The sequence below is a fragment of the Oenanthe melanoleuca genome, chromosome 23, assembly GCF_029582105.1.
Source record: "Oenanthe melanoleuca isolate GR-GAL-2019-014 chromosome 23, OMel1.0, whole genome shotgun sequence".
Lineage (NCBI taxonomy): Eukaryota > Metazoa > Chordata > Aves > Passeriformes > Muscicapidae > Oenanthe > Oenanthe melanoleuca.
Window position 1 is genome coordinate 5,535,624 of NC_079356.1, and position 18,775 is coordinate 5,554,398.

Sequence of the window (18,775 nt, forward strand, 5' to 3'; positions counted from 1 at the left end):
CCCCCAGCCAGCCCTCTGTGCCAGGAGCACTGATTTGGGTGGGTTTGGCCTTTGCTTTGCTCTTTCAGCCCCCTCAGGTTCTTTATTTGAGAATTTGCATGGAGTTCAGCAGCAAGCTGAAGCATCCTGCAGCTCTTCCACTCTGGCAAGCTTGTCAGAATTCCTCAAGGAGTGTGCCAGTAAACAGACAAAAATATTGAAAGCTTTAAAATGCATTTATCATGCTAAAACAATTGACAGTACTTGTGCTTGTTTGTAGTGTGCCTGTGAGCACTCTCAGGGAAAATGCTTTGGAGCACCAGGATTTGCAGAAATCAGCTCCATGGTACTTTTCAGCCTTTTAAAAGGCTTTTCTTCCTCCTGACTAAAGCAGGGCAGCATCAGGCAGTGCCTTGGTGCAGCCCTGTGGCCCTGCACTGCTGCCCATTGCCCCTCCTGTCACATCCAGTGTCCTTCAGTTCCAAACTCCAGATGGGAAGGAGGCAGGCTGGGTGCTCTCCTTTGGAAATGTCAATGTTCAGCTGAGCTTTCTCTGCAGCTGCTGCCATGTGGGAGGGGAGGAACCTCTCTGGGGCTGTTTTTGAGTGTGTTTGTGTGCCTGGGAAGCAATCAAGTTCCTGCAGGGTGGATGTTGCTGTTGTGGATGTGCTGCTGCTCACTTGCAGCCCCAGCCTGGGGGGAGCTGCTCTGGATCAAACATTCAGGCAGAAATAAAAATGAGCTCTGAATTCTGCTCCTGTTCTCCTGGCAGCCAGGAGGGAGCATCCCTCCCCATTTTCCTGCCCAGGTAGGAAAACTTGGATCCCTAATCCTGTTAATCTCTCCAGAAATCCAGCTTTGCCTTTTCCCAAGTATTTCCCAGCTGCTGCACAGGCAGCATTTCCCCTTTTTCCTGCACTTTGATCTGGTGCTTGATGTTCTCCAGCTCCAGTTCCTAAGGCATGGCTCTCACCAGGGCTGCCCCACGTTTCTGGGTTATTTGCACAGAACCCCTGTGAGTGCTGTCATTCACAATCCCTGCAGTCAGAGCCCTCTCCTCATCCCACAGGCTGTGCTCCTTTCATCAGCATTAATTATTCATCAGGGATGCTTGTGATAAGAGTGCCCTCAGTGGGTGAGCACAGCTCAGCTCTGGGTGTGATGGTTTTGGTGCCCTGGAAGGGGCAGAGTGCCCCACCAGCCTGGGGGATGGTCTCTGCAGAGCAAACCCCTCATCTCCAGGGGCTCCAAATGGTCCCAAAACCTGGGGGGGTTCAGGAATGGCTGCAGGGTTTCTGGAGGGAAAGCTGCACAGCGCCAGGCACTGCTCCAGGTGCTGCTCTGGGGACATCTGGGGAGAAAGGCCCAGCTGAGCTCGTGGCTGAGGGTGACACTGGACACCTGCAGGGACAAATTCTGCTCCCAGTGCTGCTGCCTTTGTTTTAACCCTTCCCAGCCACCTCAGCCCTGCTGCCTCTGGTGCTGTGAGGATGAAACCCCCAGATGTTTGCAGCTGTTGGCTCCCTCAGACAGGGCAGCAGCTCCCTGTGTCCCTGTCACTCCAGAGCACTGCATTGTCATTCTGCCCACTCCCCAGCTCTGGCAGAGACACTTATTTTCTGACAAAATGTTTTTAGAATCCTGTTAGCTTCACAGAGCTGCTGGAGCTGCAGGAGAGTGAGCTGGCATCTCCTTGTGCTCGTGCATCAGCTGAATTGTCAGCTACATTTTGATTGCACAGCTTCCAACAATGATAAGGTGAGAAGTCTGATTTCCAGATACCTCTTGAAGTGTGCAGTGCTGGCAGCAGGAGAATCTTCCTTTGACTTCTAACCTGAGCCAATTTGCTCTGAAATCAGTGACAGCAAGTAAATATGGAGCCTTGCTGTGCTGTTAGGTGTTTTTCACCACCTAAATGCACGTTGCTTTATTAATTTAAGTTTAAAAATTGCAAGCCTTAACCAGGTTTCTCCCCTTTTTTTTTTTTTTTTCCCCCCTCTTTCCCCCACTCTATCATGAATTGCAGCCATTGCTTCTCTGAGCATGTGCTGAATTTCTGCAGCATGGTGAGGCTGCTCAATCCAGGTGACAAGTGTCCCTGCCAGGACACTGCCAGGCCAGCAGGACAGGCTGGCACAGCTGGATTGAAAGGGCAGGAGCAGGGCTCAGGGTGGAGAAATTCCTGGAAAATCCATGGCTGTGTTTGTGTGCTGGGCTCAGACTTTGCTTTGAAGACAGGAGGTCACTGGCCTCAGCTGCCTGGAAGTGAGGCTGGTTTGGCTCTCCAGGATAAAAAAAAAAAAAAGGGATTAAATGGCTGGGGAAGAAAAGTGAGCAGAGGAATAAATCCAGAGAAGCCCCTGGAAAGGACCAAACTTTTTGTCCTGAGCTCCAGAACTTTCAGGTTTGTTCTGCCTGGCAAATCCCACTGGGCTTTGTCACTGCCCTGAGGCACTGGGACCTGCCAGGCTGGAAATGGAGGGAAATTCCAGGAATCCCACTGGAAATTCCAGGAATGCCACTGAAAACTCCAGGAATCCCACTGGAAATTTGAGGAATGCTCCACTGGAAATTCCAGGAATCCCACTGGAAATTCCAGGGATCCCACTGGATTTAACCCCCCCAAGCTCCTGTGACAGCAGCTTTGATCTGGAGCTGCTCTGGGGCTGAACCCCAAAATCTCCAACCCCAGGGCTGGTGCCTCCAACCCCCAGTCTGAGCCAAACATGTTGCCAGGAGCTGCTTCAGCCTTGCAGGATTTCTGCAGGACTGAGCAGGCAGCAAACACACCCCACCTGAGAAGTGGCAGGAGCTGGTCTGTGAGTACAGAACAGAGGAGAGATAATTGAATAAAAAGATGAATTCAGCAATATCCCAGCTGGCAGAAGAGAAATGGGAACCTCCAGTTGTGCAATCACTTACTGCACCTTTTCTCTTCTGTCTTTGGGTCTCTTTCCCTGTGATCACAAAATTGGAAAACCCTGGAGAGTCCTTTTATGTGATTAAAATAATAATAATAATAATGGCTCACTTAATTTCTGTGCTGAATTATGCCTGCTGCCTATTGCACATGGCACTGGATGCTTGGCTCTCTTTAAAGAGAAAAATAACCTTGTGATGAAGATGTTGCTGGGACTCTGTTGCTCCCTGGCATCATCCTCTCTTATTTTTCTTTTTCATGTAGAATGTTCCCCAGATGGATAATTTTCAGGAGGGCATTTTGAGTTGACTTTGGCTTTTGCTGTCAGGGAAAATCTGCAGCAGCAAACTTCTTTCCTGGCAGCAGGAAGCAGGAATCAGGATCTCCTCCAAATCCCAAACTCAATCTGGCTGCATGCTGGAGCTGACATTAATCCCTGTTTGTGGGGTTTTTTTTCTCTGTTTTGAGTGTTGAGATGACTCCCAAGCTAATTAATCCCTCAGGAGCTCTGTCCCCACTCCTGTCTCACCTTGGGTGCTGCTGCTCAAACCTCGGGGCTCTGCTGGACCCTAAACCCAGCTGGTTACAGTGGCTCAGCTTGAAATACTCATTTTAAAAGTTTAAACAGAACGAAAAACCACCCAAATGTCTCACAGAGTGGCCTCAAACACTTTTGCATCAAACCCTGGCTCTGGGGCTGGGCAGTGCCTGGTGGAAAAATGTCATTGGAACCCAGTGGGTTCATCTTGGAGTCATGTTTTAACAAAGGAATAAAGTCAGAAAGGAGAATTGGGTGGAGAAGCTGGGATGTGAGAGCCCAGCCTGGGGGATGTGAGCTGAGCTGAGCCCAGCCTGGGGATGTGAGCTGAGCCCAGCCTGGAGATCTGAGCTGAGCCCAGCCTGGGGATCTGAGCTGAGCTGAGCCCAGCCTGGGGGATCTGAGCTGAGCCCAGCCTGGGGGATCTGAGCTGAGCCCAGCCTGGGGGATCTGAGCTGAGCCCAGCCTGGGGATCTGAGCTGAGCCCAGCCTGGGGATGTGAGCTGAGCTGAGCCCAGCCTGGGGGATGTGAGCTGAGCCCAGCCTGGGGGATGTGAGCTGAGCCCAGCCTGGGGGATCTGAGCTGAGCCCAGCCTGGGGATCTGAGCTGAGCCCAGCCTGGGGATGTGAGCTGAGCTGAGCCCAGCCTGGGGGATGTGAGCTGAGCCCAGCCTGGGGGATCTGAGCTGAGCCCAGCCTGGGGGATCTGAGCTGAGCCCAGCCTGGGGGATCTGAGCTGAGCCCAGCCTGGGGATCTGAGCTGAGCCGAGCCTGGGGATCTGAGCTGAGCTGAGCCCAGCCTGGGGGATGTGAGCTGAGCCCAGCCTGGGGGATCTGAGCTGAGCCCAGCCTGGGGGATCTGAGCTGAGCCCAGCCTGGGGATCTGAGCTGAGCCCAGCCTGGGGATGTGAGCTGAGCTGAGCCCAGCCTGGGGAGCTGAGCTGAGCTGAGCCCAGCCTGGGGATGTGAGCTGAGCCCAGCCTGGGGGATCTGAGCTGAGCTCAGCCTGGGGGATGTGAGCTGAGCTGAGCCCAGCCTGGGGGATGTGAGCTGAGCCCAGCCTGGGGGATGTGAGCTGAGCCCAGCCTGGGGGATGTGAGCTGAGCCCAGCCTGGGGGATCTGAGCTGAGCCCAGCCTGGGGATCTGAGCTGAGCTGAGCCCAGCCTGGGGAGCTGAGCTGAGCTGAGCCCAGCCTGGGGATGTGAGCTGAGCCCAGCCTGGGGGATCTGAGCTGAGCCCAGCCTGGGGGATGTGAGCTGAGCTCAGCCCAGCCTGGGGATGTGAGCTGAGCTGAGCCCAGCCTGGGGGATGTGAGCTGAGCCCAGCCTGGGGGATGTGAGCTGAGCTGCGCCCAGCCTGGGGATCTGAGCCCAGCTTGGGGGATGTGAGCTGAGCCCAGCCTGGAGATCTGAGCTGAGCCCAGCCTGGAGATCTGAGCTGAGCCCAGCCTGGGGGATGTGAGCTGAGCCCAGCCTGGGGATGTGAGCTGAGCCCAGCCTGGGGATGTGAGCTGAGCCCAGCCTGGGGGATCTGAGCTGAGCTGAGCCCAGCCTGGGGGATGTGAGCTGAGCTGAACCCAGCCTGGGGGATCTGAGCTGAGCCCAGCCTGGGGGATCTGAGCTGATCTGAGCCCAGCCTGGGGGATTTTGGGGTCTCTGGACAGCACTGCCTGGTCTGGGCCTGTCCTGAGCCCCAAACTCGTGATCTCCATCCACACAGCCCCATTACTCATCCCAGCTTCCTCAGGAGCTTCCTGAACTTTCCACTGACCCCAAACCGAGTCTGGAGCTTAATGAGGCCCAGAAGTAGGAGAGAGCGTGGTGGGATTTGTCAGAAGTGCTTGGCACAGCAAAACAGGGAGAAGGAAACAAAACAAGGACAGAAAAACAGAACAACAACCATTAGAGCAGCAAATGGGAGCAGGAAAAGGGAGAGAATTGCACTGAGAGGTTCTGTGGGGGCTCAGGGCTGTGGGGGAAGCCCCACGTGAGCAGCACATGGAACAATCAGCAGATAGTTTATTTTTTATCCTTTTTTTTTTTTTTTTTTTTTTTTTCAGGCTCTGGGTATATTTTAAAATAGAGTCATCTCATCTTTAAGATTTTTTCCCTTCTTTTCCTTTAATATTTTCTTTAAGCACCCCATTATGGATGTTGGCTGGGCCTCATTCTGGACACTAATTATGCAGAAATAATTGTCTAATCTGCAGAGATACTGAGTGTGATGGAAAGGCAGTGAGCTGAGGGGGCTGGGCTGGAGCTGCTGGGGAGATGAAGCAGTTCCAGGCTGGCTTGGCTGTGTTGGATTTCACATTTAGGACTTAACTGCTTTATCCCATCATTGGTGCTGCTGAGGTTTTCCCACCCTCATTATGTATCCCAGTGGATATTCATCTGGATTAGTGTTAGATTCTGACAGTTTTCTCTTCACCTCCAGGAGATCATATATCAAATGGGTCCTGCTTCAGAATTTCTTCCTCTCTAATTTCTCCAGGTGCTTGTTTCTGATTTTTTTCTCATCTCTTGTGCCTTTTTGGGGGAGAGAAGTTCCTTATCTCACTTCATCAGTGGCTTTAACTTCCTCCCCCAGGACATCAACTGTGAGATTTGTCACTGCTGCTGGGCTGGCTCTGTGTGCTCTGAATGTTGTGCAGGCATTTGTCACTCCAGGACCTTTTTGCTTTCACAAAGTATTTCCTTTTAGCCTCCCAGGATTGCTCCTGTCTCTAGAGAGGATTTTTTTGGAAGTTTAAGGAAATCCCTCAGCTTTTGTTTGAGGCATCAGTGTGAAACACAGGGAGGATTTTTTTATTTTTTTATTTTTTACTAAAATTGTTCATCCTTCTTCTCATGTTTTATTCCCAACACCACTTCTGCACCCTAACACACTTTATATGCAGCTCCAAAAAGGGAAAAAAAAAAAAGGGAGAAAAAGTTCAGTGCAGGAAAATGAAAGCATTTCAAGAGAAAGTTCTGAAGGCAGAGGTTGTTTCCTACTAATTTCAATATACACAGAATTCAGCTGGCAGGTACAAACCCAGGATTAAGAACACCTGAATTACTCCTGCTTCTCTCCACAGTGCTTTCATCTGCACTGGGCTGGGGGTGAGAAAGCACAACCTGTGCCTTGATTGCTCTGGTTCCTCATCCCAGGCTGCAGCCTCTGCCAGAACAGAGGGAATTCAGGAACAAAGAGCCTGAGGATCAAGGTTTGCCCATGGACTTCTCCTGCAGGCAGCTGCAAGTGGAAGTTGCCTTCAGGCATTAAAATTAACACCTTTTGCCTAGGCTGGAACATTCCTTCTCTCTTGGCAGCCTCCATCCTGGTTGCTGTGGGAACCAGCATTTTTAATTCCCTGACTTTTGTGTGTACATCCCAAATTGTAGCTGTGATGTTCTCTGTCACTAAGGTAGCTCTGGGGAAGGTTTGCAGGGGGATGGAGCCATCAGGAAATATTTCATGGAGCTCTTCTTGCCTTGGGATCACCCTGCTGCCTCTCCAGGGTTTTGGTTTTTTTTTTTTTTGAGAGCTGCAATTCCCACTCATCTCAGAGAGCAATAAAACACAAAAGTAGCAGCGAGGGGTCTTTTAATGCTTCTCTTCCCAGGGCTGGAAAGTCCTGGCAGGCAATTCTGCCTCAGTGCTTTCAGCTTTAAAGCTTGTCCTGGTGCCTGACCCCTGCAGAGAGCTCAGCTCTGCTCCCTGGCCTTTCCCTGGGGATGTGCTGAGTGCTTTTACCCTCTCCAAAACCTGAGCAGCCTCAGACACACCCAGCTTTAATTGCAGCCCTCCCTCCCCTCTGCAACCTCCAGATGCTGCTGGAAGAGACTCTGAGCCCTTTTTTATTGCTCATCCTGGGGGCTGCTCCTCTCCCCAGCATTCCAATGTTGGTTTGAGCTGGGAACTCTTGGTTTGAGTTGGGAATCCTTGGTTTGAGCTGGGAATTCCTGGTTTGAGCTGGGAATTCCTGGTTTGAGTTGGGAATTCCTGGTTTGAGCTGGGAATCCTTTGTTTGAGCTCCAAATTGTGGGTTTGAGCTGGGAATTCTTGGTTTGAGTTGTGAATTGCAGTTTTGGGCTGGGAATTTTTGGTTTGAGCTGGGAATTTTTGGTTTGAGCTGGGAATCCTTGGTTTGAGCTGCAGATTGTGGGTTTGAGCTGGGAATCCTTGCTCAGAGCTGGGAATTTTTGCTCTGAGCTGCACACCTCTGGTTTGAGCTGGGAATTCTGGGTTTGAGCTGGGAGTCCTTGGTTTGAGCTGGGAATCCTTGGTTTGAGCAGGGAATTTTTGGTTTGAGCTGGGAATCCTTGCTCTGAGCTGCACACCCCTGCTCTGAGCTGCATTTCCAGGCTCTGCCTCTGCTCTCACAGGATTGCTGCCTCACCATTTTTTTTCCTTCTGCTTCATGGCTCGTTGTGCTTCCCCCAGGCAGAGCTGAATTGCATCCTGCTCGTTTCTGACTCTTTTCCCAATTTGCTGAGATTATTTTGATATCTAATCCTGTCAAGCAGCATGCTGGAGAGCATTTGGAGCCTTTCAGCTGGGGTCTTGTTGCTGTGACTGAAACAATATGGGAGAGAAAGGGAAGAACAGGACAGATGGTCCCAAGTGATGGAGCTGCTGGTTTAATGTGTTTGTTCTCCTGGTAATGGAGCATTTGCATTCTCCTGACCCACTGCATTCACAGGGAAAATGTGTTTAGGTTCTTCCATGGGTGATTATGAGGGTTCCAAGCTCAGCTCATGAGTGTTCAATTAAATCTCTTAATTCATTTGGAGGCAAAGGGTGCTGGTGTTGCTTTGTCTCTGAATTCTGTCCCACCTGGGCTGGGGTTAAGGACCAGATGTGTGTTTGGGGGGGCACTTTCTTGTGATGGTGATAATGAAACATCTCTCCTTTGAATCCTGAGGTGAATTAGCAGCCTGTGCTCATTATCTGCTCCCTGTGGCTCTGGCAGAGCAGGGTAATAGCTGCAGGTAGGATGTGTGTTTGTTTTAATGGCCTGCTGGGACCCCTCACATCAAATCCAGGAGGTCTTTGAGGAGCATTAAATTGAATATAATCAGATTACCTTTAACCACTCCAAAATTAATTTCTAACACCCAGACCAGGGAGGCACCAGCAGTGTTTTTTGCCCAGCTGTTGAGTTGTGCTTAACCTCCTTGAGCTGCTCCTGCCTTGAGCAATGGCCCATCCTTGTCAGGAGTAATTAATGACCTCAGCCTCAGCAGTCTGAGCCCAAAGCCAGGAGCAGAGCTCCTTCCCAGGGAGAGCATTTGTACAATTAGCACTTCCAACTTCCCACCGGGCTCCACACAGCTGCCTGCTTCTGGCATTCACAGCTAGACATTCTTCCCCTTTTAGCAGAACACAACTTTAAAATAAATAAATTTAAAAACCTGAAAGTTAACTGTAGTGCCTTGCAGGCCAACAAGTTGGTTTTCCAAAAAATGGTGCTGCCTGACAATACCTGTTGGCAACTTCTCAGTCATCCTGAAAATAAAAGCATTTGCTTAGGTACATCCCTGTAAATGTCACTGTCTGCCACTCTAACCTGTGTTATTTGGCTGGATTTTTTTTCCACAACTTTGAAGTGGCATGTAGTATTTTTTCCTTGTAGTATCTTTTCACAGGGACAGATGGGAGGCAGTGCAGAGTGGGTTTACCTTTCTTCTCTTATTTTTTTCCCAGTGCATAATAAGAATATTGCTAACCTGTTCCCCCCAGCCTGCTCTCCCCCACACTCTGCCTCCTTTGGCACATCCCTCAGTGAGCCCAAACTCTGGTTTTGTGTCTCTCCCCCATCACTCCAGGGCAGAGCTGCCACTGCTGCTCCAGCTTGAACAGCAGCCTTAATTCTCCAGGGGAAATTGATATTTGAAAAACATGAGGTTTGTAATAAAAAAAAAAAAAAAAAAAAAAAGCCATTTCTTCCCCAGCTGGAACACACTCTATTAAATTTGATCACAGCAGCCTAAAAGGCAGCACTTGAGGCTGCCTGTGTGGTGCCAGCTTTACCTGTGCTGGGCTGGGGCTCACTGGCACTGGGAACCCTTGGTTTGAGCTGGGAATTCCTGGTTTGAGCTGGGAATTCCTGGTTTGAGCTGGGAATTCCTGGTTTGAGCTGGGAATCATTGATTTGAGCTGGGAATTCCTGGTTTGAGCTGGGAATCCTTGGTTTGAGCTGGGAATTCTTAGTTTGAGCTGGGAATTCCTGGTTTGAGCTGGGAATTCTTGGTTTGAGCTGGGAATCCTTGGTTTGAGCTGAGAATTCTTGGTTTGAGCTGGGAATTCTTGGTTTGAGCTGGGAATTCCTGGTTTGAGCTGGGAATTCTTGGTTTGAGCTGGGAATTCTTGGTTTGAGCTGGGAGTCCTTGGTTTGAGCTGGGAATTCTTGGTTTGAGCTGGGAATTCTTGGTTTGAGCTGGGAGTCCTTGGTTTGAGCTGGGAATTCCTGGTTTGAGTTGGGAATTCTTGGTTTGAGCTGGGAATTCTTGGTTTGAACTGGGAACCCTTGGTTTGAGCTGGGAGTCCTTGGTTTGAGCTGGGAATTCCTGGTTTGAGATGGGAATTCTTGGTTTGAGCTGGGAATTCTTGGTTTGAGCTGGGAATCCTTGGTTTGAGCTGGGAATTCCTGGTTTGAGCTGGGAATTCTGGGTTTGAGCTGGGAATTCCTGGTTTGAGCTGGGAATCCTTGGTTTGAGCTGGGAATTCTTGGTTTGAGCTGGGAATTCCTGGTTTGAGCTGGGAATCCTTGGTTTGAGCTGAGAATTCTTGGTTTGAGCTGGGAATTCTTGGTTTGAGCTGGGAATTCCTGGTTTGAGCTGGGAATTCTGGGTTTGAGCTGGGAATCCTTGGTTTGAGCTGGGAATCCTTGGTTTGAGCTGGGAATTCCTGGTTTGAGCTGGGAATTCTGGGTTTGAGCTGGGAATTCTGGGTTTGAGCTGGGAATCCTTGGTTTGAGCTGGGAATTCTGGGTTTGAGCTGGGATCTCTTGGTTTGAGTGATGCCCTGTGCCTGATGCAATTCCCATGGGTGAATTCCCAGGATTTCCTCTGGGACTGCAGGAAAATCAATCTCCAGCTGCTGTGTTGGTAACCTGCATCCTGTGACTGAGCATCTGCCAGGGCTGCTGAAGGGGAGGAGACAAAACAGAAATCATGGGGGGAAAATTTGTATTTTGGGGTGATGGGGGCTGGTTTGTTGGGATGTCACCCTGAGAGCTGCTGCCAGCTCAGGGACAGGGACAGGGACAGGGTCAGAGCTGCCTGTGACCCCCAGGGCTCTGCCAGGCCATGGACACAGCTCAGGGCTGAGTGACCCTTTGACCAATACCTGGAGAGGAAGATTAATGTGAGGAAGATGGGAAAATAACCTTGGCCATGAAGTGCTTTTTGATGAGGTCCCTGAGGTGGAGGTGCTGTGGTTGATTTGGAAAGCAAAGAAAAATGAGGTTGCTCAAAAGCTAATGGACTTTTTTTGGTTTGGTTTTTTTTTTTTTTTTCCCTAACTCTGCAAGAGAATGTGCTGATACAATAAGAAATAGATCTTTTCTAATTCTTGGACTACTTCTTTGTCCTCTCCATCTCTTGCTCGTGCTACCTTGTTGCTCAGATGGAATTTGTTTAGTTTGCTGTAAATAAAGGGAATGTGGTTACTGTGTGTTACAGCTATCAGGTTCACAGCCAAAAACTCAATAACTGAGGCACTGGCAGGGCTGGAGCTCAGCTCTGTTTGTGGCTTCATCTGCAGCTGTAGTGAGATGATTGTGGATTTAACTGAGACATTTTCTTTCCTCCTGAAAATAAAACCCATTTCCCATTTCCATTTGGAATTTCTGTGTAATTTCTCTCAGCTGGACCTGTCCTGGTCCCTGACACCCAGGGTTGATTTTCCCTGGAGAGCAGCTCCTGGAACAGTTTCTATTTCAGTGCCCATCCCTGGTGTGAGGTGTGAGTGCAGGAGGACAGAGCTGAGAGGAAATATTAAGAAATCAGCAGGAGGGGAATGTTCTGCACACTGCAGAAGGGAGAGGGATGGTGCTGCAAAGGGCTTGGGAAGAAAAGGGGCACCAGGTCAGATGTGGTGGATAAATTAATTGTTACTTCTCTACCCATCACATTCTCTTTCTTTAAACCCTCTTGGAGGAAAATTCCTCCTGGTTGGTTTTTTTTTTTTTTGGCTGGCAGGAGGAACTGGAGCCCAGAGCAGGCAGGGAGCTCTGGCCTAAGCCCAGCCTAAACTCAGGAGCTGCTCCTGACCCAGAGCTCTGCACAGGGCCTGGCAAATCTTGGCTGCAGGGCAGATTTTCAGGAGCTGCAGTGATTTTCACAGCTTGCTTGGTTGCCAGGATAATGCTGAGCTGTGTGAAATGTCTGTGTGTGCATCTCTCCCAGAATTGGACAGTTTGCCACCAGGCAGGAGCTGGTCCCAGGCACTCACACACATCTTGGGATAAATGTCAGGGGTTCAGGCTGCTCTCCAGGGCCTGGCATGGAGAAAAAGCAGCAGCAGGAGCAGGAGAGCAGCACTTGCAGATGGACATTTCTCAGATTCCTGCTGGAGCAGGGCCCTGGTTTTAATTGCAGCTTTGAGAGCAGCAGGAGCAGGGGAGGGTCTCTGTTCTCCCCTGCACCCCAAGGTGCAGGTTCACCACTTCATCCTGTTTCACTGAAGCTGCACCTCATTGTTATTCCAAACAAGATTTCAGCACTAATTTCTGTTTTGACAAATAGGATTTGACATAAGAACAGTGGGAGTCAAGACCTTTCATTTTTGATCTGGGTTTACATTGAGCTGATCTAAATTCCCCCCTCCTGCTCTCACTTTGCAGTTGTAAACTCAGTAATTAAAGTTTTTTTTATTTTTTATTTTTTAATAAAAATTTTCTAACAGCAAAGAGCTGATTGAACCCACCTGTTCTGCAGCATTTCAACAATCCTGCTGTATGCAAGATGAAGCCTGATACCCTCCTAATGGCCCTTGCTGCTCCTCTGGGGCTCTGGCACAAAGTGTCCTGTGAGCAGTTTGTTGGAAATGAAGGATTTGCTTTCACTGAGTAACTTCATGGAGGGTTCTGGGGGGGCTTTGGGGATGGGATTCCCCAAATTCTGATTTGACAGAAGGGTCTCACAGATACTTATGTGTAACAGAAAGATCTTTAAATGTAGAATCTGAAGAAGGAGTAGAAATTTTTAATGTAGAAAAAAAAATAATTGCTGAGACAGTTTTACTGAATAACTAAGAAAGCAAAGAGCAATTGAGTTGAAAGGGGATTTTATAACTTAGAGCAAAGGAGAAATTCACCTCAAACAAAAGATGTTTTTACCAAGCAAAAAGATTTTCACAGACAAACAAAAATGCCATCTTGCAAGTAAAGATCTCAGAATTTTCCACTGCAGAAAAACCAAAGCATTGTGACTTTGCTCTCAGAACATCCCAGTGCCAGGCTGTGCCTCAGGTGCTGCTGCCCCTCCTTCCTCCCCTCTCTAAAATGCTTTTCCTGCCTCCCTGTCACGTCTGTGAAAGTGTATAAAAATGACATCATCATTAATATTGAGGAGTCATTAGGGCTGATAGCAGCAGCTCTGCCTGCCATGCTGTTGTTTTTCATGCTCAGTGCTTTTGGCAGACATTCCAGCTGCCCCAGCCTGGCTGATTTTAGAGCCCACCAGTTGATCCCAGAGATGCTCCAGTTAGGGGATCCTTTCCCAGGCTGCAGGAATAAATGGATTTCTGAGGCTGTTTCTTCCTCCTCTCCCACAGCCCCTGCTTTTGATGCAGACAGCATCCCAAAGGCAGCAATCTGGAGCTGAGCAGTGAAGTCCTGCTTGGCTTTTTATTAAAGCAATGATGTGCTGGCTGCTGAAAAGTGTCAAAGCTGCAATCTTGGAGCATCAACAGAATAAGGCAGGATCCTTCCCCAGGGGGGGAAGGCTGAGGGGAGGAGTGGGTGGATCTGGGATGGAGCACATCAGCCCCTGGTGAGAGCAGGGCAAGGGCTCATGGCACACAATTCACCTTTGCTGGCTTCTCCTCTCTGAAGCAGGAGTGGAATTGAAATATTCACAAAAGTGCCAAACCCATCTGAGTGTGCAGAGAAAGGCTGGGGGAGTTTGGGAGGGCAGGAGGAGGAACTGACCTGAGCCAAAGAGAAACAACCCCTGGGCACAGAAACAACCCCTGGGCACAGAAACAATCCCTGGGCACAGAAACAATCCCTGGGTACAGAAACAATCCCTGAGCACAGAAACAATCCCTGAGCACAGAAACAATCCCTGGGCACAGAAACAATCCCTGGGTACAGAAACAATCCCTGGGCACAGAAACAACCCCTGGGCACAGAAACAATCCCTGGGCACAGAAACAATCCCTGGGTACAGAAACAATCCCTGGGCACAGAAACAACCCCTGGGCACAGAAAGAATCCCTGGGTACAGAAACAATCCCTGGGCACAGAAATAATCCCTGGGCACAGAAACAACCCCTGGGTACAGAAATAATCCCTGGGCACAGAAATAATCCCTGGGCACAGAAACAACCCCTGGGCACAGAAATAATCCCTGGGTACAGAAATAACCCCTGGGCACAGAAACAATCCCTGGGCACAGAAATAATCCCTGGGCACAGAAACAACCCCTGGGCACAGAAATAATCCCTGGGCACAGAAACAATCCCTGGGCACAGAAATAATCCCTGGGCACAGAAATAATCCCTGAGCACAGAAACAATCCCTGGGCACAGAAACAATCCCTGGGCACAGAAATAATCCCTGGGCAGAGCAGGGAGTCTGTGATGGGGACAGGGCTGCTACCAGGAGCTTCTGCTGCAGAAACAAAAGCTGAGCCTCATCCAAGTGTCTGTGCTGGCAGAGATTGCCAAAAGTCTGCCAGGGCTGGGTGGGAACGTGGCTCAGCTGAGCAGAGTGTGAGTGGTGGAGCAGAGACAGCCTGATGTGTGTGCCAGCCCAGAGGGGCAGTGGGGCTGGTTCCAGTCTGGAGCCTGGGGCTGGTTCCAAACTGGAGCCTGGATCTGGGGCTGGTTCCAAACTGGAGCCTGGATCTGGGGCTGGTTCCAAACTGGAGCCTGGATCTGGGGCTGGTTCCAGACTGGAGCCTGGATCTGGGGCTGGTTCCAAACTGGATTCCTGCATCTGGGGCTGGTTCCAGACTGGATTCCTGGATCTGGGGCTGGTTCCAAACTGGAGCCTGGATCTAGGGCTGGTTCCAGACTGGAGCCTGGGGCTGGTTCCAAACTGGATTCCTGGATCTGGGGCTGGTTCCAAACTGGATTCCTGCATCTGGGGCTGGTTCCAGACTGGATTCCTGGATCTGGGGCTGGTTCCAAACTGGAGCCTGGATCTGGGGCTGGTTCCAGACTGGATTCCTGGATCTGGGGCTGGGTTCCTGGATCTGGGGCTGGTTCCAGACTGGATTCCTGCATCTGGGGCTGGTTCCAGACTGGATTCCTGCATCTGGGGCTGGTTCCTGTGCCAGCCCCCCAGGCTGAGTCAGAGCTGTGCCTTCATCCCTGTGTTGTGTTTTTGCAGGAGGCCTTCGAGGAGCAACTGTGATCGATGCCTTGGATACTCTGTACATCATGGAGCTCGAGGAGGAGTTCCAGGAAGCCAAGCAGTGGGTGGAGAAGAGCTTTGACTTGAACGTGGTGAGTCAGCTGCTGGCAGTGCTGCCTGTGTCACCAGACTGCCAGTGCCCATCCAGCCCTCCCCTGGAGGGAAACAGGAGCTCTGGGGGGACAAACCACCCAGCTGGTTGTTTTCTCTCCAAGGCCAAAGGGAACAGTGCAGCAATTCACCCCAATCCTCTGGGGTTCCAGCAGGGCCCCAGAGCAGCCTCATGTGTCTGGCTAAAATAAAGTTCAGTGTTTAATGGTTTTGTGTTTTGGTCTGGGTTATGCAGACAGACACTCATTATTAGACACTCCAAGGAAATGTTGCTCATCAAAGAACAAGTTCTGTTTCATCTCAGGTAAATGTCTGCCTGTGATAAGAGGAGATTTCCTTGTTAAATTAGATTAAGGTTGTAAACCCAGCTCCCCCTGTCTGGTGTCACTGCTGGCACTTGGTGGCACCTCAGCAGCAGAGGGGGAGCACAGAGGGAGCCAGGGCTTGGAAGGAAGGGCATCACTCTAAAAATGGCCAGAGGTCCTTCTGCTGGGGCTGTGCTGGGCTCTGGGTGCAGCCCAGCAGTGAAGGGCTCTGTCCTTCCCTGGAGCTCCTCCTGCATCCCTCATCCACAGCTGATGGCATCTCACCAGTGGCACACACAGAGAATGTTAAAACCAAAGTGCAGCTTCAACTTTTATTTGTTTAATGCCAGTCTGGTTGTTGTGAGCAATGGTTCTGCCATGGGAGCAGTGCCTGCAGCTGCCTTGCCAGAGAAGCAGCATTTGGGAGGGCACCACTGGCATTCCTGGATTCATAAAGGGCAGCCCACATCTGATAAATCTGGTGAATGGTCTCAGTCTGTTACTAAATCAATAAACAAGGGACAAAATCAACTGGGAGATAATTTATCTGGATTTCATAAAAGCTTTTAATCTTGGCCTGCAGAATAGATTGATCTGTAAAGACAAGAGTGAATGCTCAGGATTGATCCTGCAGTCAGGGAGCACAGCACAGGGAGGCAAGGGGGAAATTAATTCAGTATTGGAGCTCTCCTAGTCCAGAAAGGCAGGACAGGGACTGCAGGAGCCACAGGCTGTGCTTGAAACTGCTGTGACCTGTCTGAGGTGGTGCCAGGGCAGCCCCAGGCTGGGTTTTGGGCAAAGGGTCTTCCCTCAGAGGGTGCTGGAGCCACAAGAGCTCCCAGGGGTGCACAGGGTAGGATTGTTGGGGTGCTGTGAGATGGCACAGGGTGCTGTGAGATGGGCATAGAGTGCTGTGAGATGGCACAGGGGAGCTGTGAGATGGTACAGGGTGCTGTGAGATGGTACAGGGTGCTATGGGATGGCACAGGGTGCTATAGGATGGGCACAGAGCTGAGGGCTCTGCCCTGAGCTGCTCTCACACTGTGTTTGTGCCTCTGCAGAATGGAGAAGCCTCCTTGTTCGAGGTGCTGTGAGATGGGCACAGATGGGCACAGATGGGCACAGATGGGCACAGGGTGCTATGGGATGGGCACAGAGCACTGTGAGATGGGCACAGATGGGCACAGAGCACTGTGAGGTGGGCACAGAGCTGAGGGCTCTGCCCTGAGCTGCTCTGACTCTCTGTCTCTCTGCAGAATGGAGAAGCCTCCTTGTTTGAGGTGCTGTGAGATGGGCACAGGGAGCTGTGAGATGGCACAGGGTGCTATGGGATGGGCACAGAGCTGAGGGCTCTGCCCTGAGCTGCTCTCACACTGTGTTTGTGCCTCTGCAGAATGGAGAGGCCTCCCTGTTCGAGGTGCTGTGAGATGGGCACAGGGTGCTATGGGATGGGCACAGGGGGCTGTGAGATGGGCACAGATGGGCATAGAGCACTGTGAGGTGGGCACAGAGCTGAGGGCTCTGCCCTGAGCTGCTCTGACTCTCTGTCTGTCTCTCTGCAGAATGGAGAGGCCTCCCTGTTCGAGATGCTGTGAGATGGGCACAGGGTGCTATGGGATGGGCACAGGGGGCTGTGAGATGGGCACAGATGGGCACAGATGGGCACAGGGTGCTATGGGATGGGCACAGGGGCTGTGAGATGGGCACAGATGGGCATAGAGCACTGTGAGGTGGGCACAGCTGAGGGCTCTGCCCTGAGCTGCTCTCACTCTGTCTGTCTCTCTGCAGAATGGAGAGGCCTCCCTGTTCGAGGTGAACATCCGCTACATCGGGGGGCTCCTGGCTGCCTTCTACCTGACTGGAGAGGAGGTTTGTCCCAGCAGCTGCTCTCAGCACCACATCACCCCCACACCAACACAAACCCATCCTTTCTGTGAATATGGAAGTGCACTAATGTTCTTTTAATTAAGGCTGGAATAATTACCTTGCACTCACCGTGCACGGCTCATTTGGCAGAGATCTTCCCTCCCGTGGGCAATTGCAGGTTTGCAGTTGGACACATTGCTCCCCGGGGAAATGCCATTTGCAGAGGAGCTTTGTGCTTGTTCCTCTCCCTTCCAAGGGGCTGAGATTTCAGCAGACACCATCCCAGACCCTGCCTGGGGCTGGGCAGGGGCAGGGCTGCACTCTGAGCTCCCTCTGGGGCAGGGATTGCTGACACAGTGCCCTGGGTGCAGAGCCTGCCTGTGCTGGGTGCTGACCCTGGCTGGAGCAGGGGATCCCATTCCCACTGCCCTCAGATGGGAATAGTGCCATCATCTCTTGGGGAATGTGCCTGGCTGGGGTTTTACAGCTGGCTACAGGGAGATGAGCAGATTATTCCTTTGCCCTGAGCTTTTGGTGAGCTGAAACTCTGGCTCAGGGGGAGTTTTGTGAGGACTGGCCCTAAATGAGAGCTCAGGCAGGGTGGGATGGCTCCTGCACAGTGACACCATTGATCCAGGAGCAGCTCTCTTACTCCAGCTGCATTTTAAATGAGTTCCAGGAATGACTTCCCTCTGTGCCTTCCCTCCAGGGAAAACTCTCAAAGGCTCAGAGCCCCGACTCAGAGTCTGTCTCTGACAACTTCAACAGGTTTCAGATCAGCTGAGCAAAAAGGAACCACATTAAAGCATCAACCTGCAGCAGAGACCTCTGGAAGTGCCATCAGCAGCTGGGGCAGTGCCTGTCACCCACCCAGGCAAAACCCAGTCCCTGCCTCTTGCTTTCCCTTCTGAACCAGCCCCTTTTCCTTGTGAGAGTGTCAAAGGTCTGGGAGCCACGGGAGAGCTCAGGTTTCCTCAGGGCTGTATTTTTAGAGCAGCAGATCCCTGCTTTCTGAGAGCCACAGCACAGGGCTAGAGGTAAAAGGCTTGTGCTTGATCTCCTAAGTCACTTAGAGGCTTCTCTTGATCAGGACTAATCCCTGCAGTGGAGATTAGTGCTTGTAGCAGTTTGTCCCAAATAACTGTGTGTGCTTGCTTTGCAATTTGACTGGAAAGCCCAAAACTGAGGCATTTCCAAGGGAAAAGGAGCAGCTCAGCCATGAACCCACAATCCTTCTTGGCAAAGAGCTGCAAGGAGAAGATGGTTCCTCTGAAATCTTGGTTTTTACAGCAGGAGATGACATGAGCTGGGCAAGGCCACGTTGTGAATCTAACAGTGCTCCAGCTTAGAAAGATTTCTTCTGATTTTTCTCTCAGTCATTTCAGCTCCTGTTCTCTGCCATGCTGGGAATAGGGAGAATTTGGAGAGCCCTCTGGATCAGCTCATGTCACAGGGTGCTGTTGTGAGCTGTCTGCTCCAGCTG

General features: G+C 51.0%; 1 protein-coding gene across 2 annotated transcripts in view; it reads left to right on the plus strand.

Moving 5' to 3' along the window:
• MAN1C1 (mannosidase alpha class 1C member 1) overlaps positions 1-18,775 on the plus strand; it is a 53,157-nt gene that overhangs the window by 20,872 nt on the left and 13,510 nt on the right. For both annotated transcript variants that reach the window (XM_056508933.1, XM_056508935.1), the window contains exons 3-4: positions 14,987-15,102; positions 17,215-17,295. In XM_056508933.1, coding sequence (XP_056364908.1) covers positions 14,987-15,102; positions 17,215-17,295 — 197 coding nt within the window. The remainder of the gene's footprint in view (positions 1-14,986; positions 15,103-17,214; positions 17,296-18,775) is intronic.